This window comes from Limanda limanda, chromosome 8 (assembly GCF_963576545.1).
Source record: "Limanda limanda chromosome 8, fLimLim1.1, whole genome shotgun sequence".
In the NCBI taxonomy this organism is placed as follows: domain Eukaryota; kingdom Metazoa; phylum Chordata; class Actinopteri; order Pleuronectiformes; family Pleuronectidae; genus Limanda; species Limanda limanda.
Window position 1 is genome coordinate 22,740,414 of NC_083643.1, and position 7,309 is coordinate 22,747,722.

The 7,309-nt window shown below is 39.3% G+C and overlaps 1 protein-coding gene across 1 annotated transcript; it reads left to right on the top strand.

Moving 5' to 3' along the window:
* The first annotated feature begins 1,060 nt into the window (after positions 1-1,060).
* On the top strand, positions 1,061-6,630 carry psma4 (proteasome 20S subunit alpha 4). Its single transcript, XM_061076167.1, has 9 exons — positions 1,061-1,119; positions 2,325-2,355; positions 2,965-3,007; positions 3,138-3,300; positions 3,461-3,538; positions 4,035-4,123; positions 4,834-4,964; positions 6,035-6,158; positions 6,360-6,630. Exons 2-9 carry the CDS (start codon positions 2,353-2,355, stop codon positions 6,509-6,511), a joined length of 783 nt encoding a protein of 260 aa, XP_060932150.1. The 5' UTR covers positions 1,061-1,119; positions 2,325-2,352; the 3' UTR covers positions 6,512-6,630.
* The last annotated feature ends 679 nt before the right edge of the window (positions 6,631-7,309 follow it).

Sequence of the window (7,309 nt, forward strand, 5' to 3'; positions counted from 1 at the left end):
CATCATCTGACTAGAGAGGTCAGAGGTCAGCTGCAGGGCAGATTTATTGGACTGATCAGTTGTTTGGACAAAGTATGCACTGAATCTGACTCTTAATGTTTTAGATTTCACCACCAGGCTGGATGTACAGCAACGAGCTCCACAGTAGATCCAGTAAACTGGCCTTCTTATAAACACACTTCCTAAGAGAGAGCGCTCTCTGGCGGTCAGAGTTGTTTGTTACATACATCCAGAGAAATATGACAACAACAAAAGAAAAAAACACACCAGACAATGTGAACGCGTGTTTTACAGTTTGGTGGTTTGAATCCTTTTATCTGATCTGCACTTGCATGTCAAGATATATATTTTACTAGGTTTAACCAAATATAAATATCATTTTACACAGAACCATCACTTACATTGGAACTGAATCACGAAGGGGAATCTCATCGTGGCCAATTTGAAGAGGAGGAAGGATCACAGCCTTTCAATGCAAAGTAAATATGGAAACTTGACTATTATAAACAGATTTCACAGCTTGTGAACCCATCAGTTGTCTTATATGTTGTCAGTTCATCATTCTTGTGATCAACATACTTGTATGTGTTTAATGTCTTAAAGAATGTTCTGTAATGAGTATTATTATTTTATTGATAAAGAGTCTTTGGTTTTCCAATTTCCAAATTATATGTTAAAAAAGTCAAATTAATGATAAAAAAAGAATAAATAAGTAAAACATGATAAATAATAAGAGGTCGGTAACTTTAATCCTTGGCTGACATAAAGCAATTCTTTCTAGTAAAAATGTGTGAGCTCACTTTTTGGTTTTAATGAGGATTATTATTGCATCCTACAAAAATTATAGTTGATTAAAAAAAGTATAACACTTTGGAGAGGATTTTTGAAAAACCAGGAAGTGTAAAGAACAGGCTCATATCTTGTGGCCAATCAGTGTTAAGACGTGGCAACAAGAATATAAGAATATTTTCCACCAGTGTTAGGAAAGATGCTCCGTTGTGTTAATAAAGTGTTCAATAAAGCTTTTTCAACTTTTGAGTCGCGCAATAAAATCGTATACGCCGCTTGCGGGTATGTGACGTCATCACAAGGCGCCCTTCAAAGAACGCATTTAAAGCGGTGAGTAAACATTTTTTCAGTTTCTCATTTAACGTGGAGGATTTCTTGTTGTTTCTAGTGTGGTGTGTTCACTAAAAGACTCGATTAGCTTCATGTGTAGAGGCTAAAGCCGCTGTTTGTGTTGAATTATATCACGAGTCTCTAAATCAATGTAAACACAAACAAGATGGTAATAATGATCATCGTGATCATATTCATAATGATAATTATGATTATGATTATAATAGGTAGATAAGAAGATACTTACCTCAGTGTGTAGTTGTGTGTTAGACCTTATAAAGTCTTAGTTTAGTCTCTTTCACTTTCACTGACTCATCCAGCTGTTCTTCGCTAGTATTGCACAAATGATTTATAATACTAAGTAATCACAATAAAATACTTTAAACTGTTTATAATACATATATTTGTATATATTTATGGCCGATGTAATGATGAACACATCACACTGTAGAAATAGGCAGGTTATCATGTAGCTCTGGTTCAAACGAATGTGATAATGTGACAACAGTTCTCCAATAAATCCTCTGTCATGAAGAATACACTCTGTTTTCTTCAAACTGTGTTAAATGGTTTTAATTAAACCTTATCATAAGGATGCAACACAAACGGACCATAACAACCTTCATGAAAGAGGATTAGTTTTAGCACTGTTGGATCGGATTGATTTTAGTTTTAAAGCTTTAAAGCTAGTTCTAAATTTGTAAAGATAGTGGTACCTGATGATGACTGTAGTTGTAGATACATTGACTTTAAATCACTCTAAGGTTTCAGGCGGAAATGCAATATTTTTAAGGCTACAGCTGATTATATAATTTTCCCTTTCACATCATCATCCTGCTGATGAATTTCTGAGCTACTTGTCAGGAAATGGCAAAAGAAAGCCCATTAGTTTGTCACTAAAAGCCCAATTGTGTGTTAATTTTAATTGTGTAAAATGGACAAATAAAATAAATGCCTTACATAGGAGGAACAAGCTGATTTTTTTTTTTGCCTCAGTAATATACTATTTCACTACTTGCTGATTAATATTCTGTCAATCAGCAAATCAATTATTTAAATGCTATATTCAGCTTTACAATATTTCCCTCTCAAATATGGTTCTAGACATTGAGAAGTCACATACAATGAAATAAGAGTGTACTTCAGCACAGTATTTGGGTAAATGTACTTGTTTACTATGATCTGTTTATGTTTGTTTTTTGCAGCAGTGGAGTTTGACTGTAGCCTTCAAGAATGGTGAGTTCACTCAGCAGTTAGACCAATTTTAAATTCACTAGATCAAGATTTTTGATTGGATCTGCACCAAATTGCACACACTCATGAATCGCAGTCCCCTAAATGTGCCTGATTTGTTTCACCAATGGGAAAAACATTTGGAAAAAACTGCATATTCAATATTCAATGCTGAAACAAATCCGCCCCTGATGCAGATCTGCACCAAAATGTAATGTGTATTTCCCTGGTTTATACCCAACCTCTTAAAAAATTATAATGGAAATTAGTTGAGTGGGTTTTGTGTAATCCTGCTAACAGACAAACCCTTGCAGAAAAAAAGATAACCTCCTTGGCGGTGGAATGAACACCAGTATGCTTTGGCTCTAGGTTGCAGTTTTATCCCTTCTCCAAGTTCACAGAAATTTGCCTCAAAGCTGAGAAGCCCTTACGGTGAAAACACTGAAGATGACTTTTAATCATTAAGGCCAAACGATTTTGTTGAATTTCTTTGCCATCTGTTGGAGAAGCAGATTTATTTGACCCTTGTGTCTTGGATCTTGATTACTCAAAGTGGATTAGTCTGTATTAAATAAGTCCTGATTAACTTTCCTCTCTATTCTGTCTCTGTAGTCTCGTCGATATGATTCCAGAACCACCATCTTCTCACCTGAAGGTAAAACATATCATTTTAAATTTTTTCCCCCTACTTCTTAAAAGAAGGTGTCTTGGTGCTTGAATGTCACGCCTGCCATTGCGTCCTGTCCCTGCGTCCTCACCCTGATGGCACCGTGTGTCCCCTGCAGGGCGCTTGTACCAGGTTGAGTACGCCATGGAAGCCATCGGCCACGCCGGCAGCTGCCTGGGAATTTTAGCCAACGATGGCGTGTTGCTGGCCGCTGAGAGGAGGAACATCCACAAGCTGCTGGATGATGTGTTTTTGTCAGAGAAAATCTACAAGCTGAATGAGTGAGGGACTTTTTCTCGCTTCTTGCGGTTGTGTTTTAGTGTCATTAGTTAGCAGTGTGCAAATATTCATAGATAACAGTTCTGTAAAAGGATGCATTTAGGTATTTATGACTAACACAAACTCTTTGCTCTGATCCAACATCTTTCAATGACCTGACAGAGACATGGCGTGCAGTGTGGCGGGAATCACATCAGATGCCAATGTACTGACCAACGAGCTGAGGCTTATAGCTCAGAGGTGAGCGCTGACTCAAGTATTAACCATGTTCACAGAACACGGCTCTCTTTTGGGAGGGGGGGGGGGTCACACACTACAAGATATTTCACCAGGAGAAGTTTCCATCTACTGTGTCTGGACCACATTTGATCTGGAAAACACAGAGGAGAGGTGACACGGTGAGTCCGTCTGCTCCTCCGGCTCCTCTGGCTCCTCTGTGTCATCCTGCTACAGAATGACACATCAGAGAGCAGCTCGGGTCTCGTTTTTCTGTCAGAACGTATCCAAACATGGGAGAAAACTAACCACACATTTGGAAGGGGAGGGTGTGGGGAAGGGTATTCAGCTGCAACATCACCTCTAGATCCTACACGCTGAACCTTCAAGGGAATGCCAATCGCAATGTCTTTGTGTTGTTGTCTGCAGAGACAAACCCAGTAAAGCATTTTGAATCTAAACTGTCCTCCAGAAGGACATAAAACGAATATTGTAATGTGATGATATGTGTATGTTTCAGGTATCTGCTGCAGTACCAGGAGCCAATCCCCTGCGAGCAGCTGGTCACAGCTTTGTGTGACATCAAACAGGCCTACACCCAGTTTGGAGGTAGGGAGCAGCAGCACACAGTTAAAGCAGGCTCCCAGTCACTCTGTGGTTGAGTCCTGACGTTTTTTTGTTTTTTTTTTCACTTTTTATTTCCTTTTATCGCATGCAGTCATACAGTACATCACATCCAATCATTTTTAACATGACATTAGGTGCCACGGGTACAAGTCTTAGGCTAGTGGGGTTAACTGTCCATGGATGTCTTGGGCCCAAGCCATCAGGATCCAGACATATCAGAATTGAGTTACACACTAACATTGTCCACACACATGACATTACATTAAGATAGTATTCTGAAAGAGAAAGAGGATGGCCTGCAAATGTCAATTGCTTAAAAGGAAAAACAAAGAGAAAAGAAAATAAATATATCTTTATATTCTGCTTAGTCCTGAAGTTTTTTAGTTTTGCATTTGGCACGTGATTCAAAATATAAACCATTATGATTAGTTTTAACTGTTTGAAAAAGAGTTTGCATCTTTCACTGTGAACGCTTGAAATCAAAGTCCCATTACAGTTTGTACATGACTAACTGTGGAGTTTTGTAATTGAACTTTACGCCGCATCTAAAACAGCCCATTGCAATTTAAATGATGTAAACATGCTTGGTGACTGCTGTAATATATGAAAATATTGTCATACGAAAATCTGTGAAGCTCCAGAAATCCAAACTAGGAACACCTCACGTTGTGTTTGTGTGCATGTTCCCTCAGGAAAGCGTCCGTTTGGAGTCTCTCTGCTCTACATGAGCTGGGACAAACATTACGGCTTCCAGCTCTACCAGAGCGACCCAAGTGGAAACTACGGAGGCTGGAAAGCCACCTGCATTGGAAACAACAGCGCCGTGAGTCTCACTGTGTTGTGTGTAAAGCTTGTGTTCAGCTTGTGTTCAGAAAAATCATCCAGAATGGCACTCATTGGCGCGCATAACACGCCAAAGCCCAACAATCCCCTTAACTTCAATCAAGTTGCTACAAATTTCACACACTCATGGATATCAGCTCCCGAAATATGCTTGACTTTTTCTTGCTTATAATCAACTATTCCCTGGGAAATTGGTGAAAATGTCAAAGAATGCCCCATCTTGCAATGTTAACGAAATTATTCAAAGCTCCTGGACCCGCCCCCTGATCTGGATCCATATCAAAATTGAATGGGTTCTATCCTGACTCATATCACATCTGTCTACCAACTTTCTTAGAAATCCATCTTGTAGTTTTTGTTCCTGCTTACAAGCAAACAAATGTACATGGATGAAAACATAACCTTTTGGTGGAGGTAAAAAGGTTGAAACATGAAGAAGGCCAGGAGGTATGGACAGGAAGTCTGAATATTCAGATTTACAGTTTGTAGAAAAATACCAGATGTGTTCAGACATGAAGGAAACAGATGCTCCCTATATTAACACCAGGGGGCAGAGCTGCACTGAATCTGTAAACACAGTGCCCATGACAAAGACTGGACGCTCTCAATAAACAAACATGCTGTGGCCTATTTAATGCTTATTGTGTAAGTCCTGATTCATGGTGGCTTCTGATAATCTCAGTGGGTTTCCACAGGGCTGCACGCAAAGCATTGTGGGTAACAGAGTTCCTACAGAGCATTGTGTAAACCCCTTTGTCCACGAGGCCTTACAGTAAGATGAGTACAGGCACGTTGGGCCTCTGTGTCTCTGGTGAGGTAACACACACCAGATCTCGACAGTGTGAGTGTTGTGTTCTGCACAGTGAGATGCCCTGGAGTTGATACAAGGTTTGTCAGACAGAGACGAGTCCAAAAAAGAGGTGTGGCTGAGGGTTAAATTCAGTCTTCAATGATGTAAACCGATGTCCAAGCCTTTTCTTCAGGTCTTCTACCACGATATTTTGTCCTTTTGGAAGATTTTGACTCTTTGTTTTCTCTGCTCACTCCCAGGCAGCGGTCTCCATGCTGAAGCAGGACTACAAGGAGGGAGAGATGACTCTTTCCTCAGCCCTCGCCCTCGCCATCAAAGTCCTCAATAAATCTATGGATGTCAGCAAGCTGTCTGCAGAGAAAGGTGCAGATCTGGGTTGTTAGATAGATAGATAGATAGATAGATAGATAGATAGATAGATAGATAGATAGATAGATGTTTGTCTGGTCCTTTGCAGTTTATATCACAATCACATCTAATTTTCGGGGTTTACTGTCATGTAATAGCAACAAATGGCCCCGGAGACAGATTCCTGACAGTGAGTGTGTGTGTGTGTTGTTTCAGTGGAGATCGCCACCCTGACCCGCGAAAACGGAAAGACCTGCATCAAGGTGCTGAAGCTGAAGGAGGTGGACGAGCTGATCAAGAAGCACGAGGTGGAGGAGGCCAAAGCTGAGAAAGACAAGAAAGAGAAGGAGCAGAAAGAAAAGCAGTGATGCCCGTCCGCACTTAACATTTTTTGTGAGAGAATAAATGTGAGCTTGTGTCTGTAAAAAAGGTTTTCAGATGTGTCGGCATGTTTTGTTTATAAAAATAAAGTTAGAAAAATAAAAAATGACTTGGCTTTTTTTTTAATATAAATATTTATTGTTTTATTGCTTCACATATATCTACATGACACATATTCTATATTGTAGTTTCTTTCCATAAGATAACAAGTTATTACTATTACTCATTTATTTTCAATCTAAAACTATATTCAACTAGAATAGGTTTAGCTGGGGCTCAGGAGTTGGTCGGCGTCCGTCATCTCCAGTCCTGATTTGTGATAGAAAAAGCGCTGCATATAGAGGCGCTGTGTGAGTGTGAATGGGTGAAAAGCGACTAAAGCATTATGTAAAGTGTTCTGAGTGGTCGCTAAGACTAGAAAAGCTAAATATAAATATTCAATTTACCATATACAACTACACTGGGAAACACTGCTGAGTAAAGAAAATCTCCATTAAAAAAAACTGCAGTTTTTTCCAGATTAAGAGTTAAAATTAATATGAGATTAGAGCTGAGTGAGTAGCACAGAGAAGATGGTCATTATGTATTCTGTATGAATTGTGTAATGTATACTTGAAACTGTTATGAAATACGAAGCCATGAATACACAATGATAAATATGTGCCTTTTAAGTGTGAGTGCTGGGTGTTTTCCAGTCTTTACTGTGAAACAGGAAGTTTAAACTGTTCATCAGGTGTTTTCCTCAGAGATCATCCTGAGCTCAGTAATGTCAGTAATGTAACTGC

What these genes read in the sequence shown, in the direction of transcription:
- psma4 (XM_061076167.1), top strand. An exon ending in AAAATCTACAAGCTGAATGA is followed by an intron (nt 3,301 to 3,460) that starts GTGAGGGACTTT and finishes ATGACCTGACAG; the next exon opens with AGACATGGCGTGCAGTGTGG. An exon ending in GCATTGGAAACAACAGCGCC is followed by an intron (nt 4,965 to 6,034) that starts GTGAGTCTCACT and finishes GCTCACTCCCAG; the next exon opens with GCAGCGGTCTCCATGCTGAA.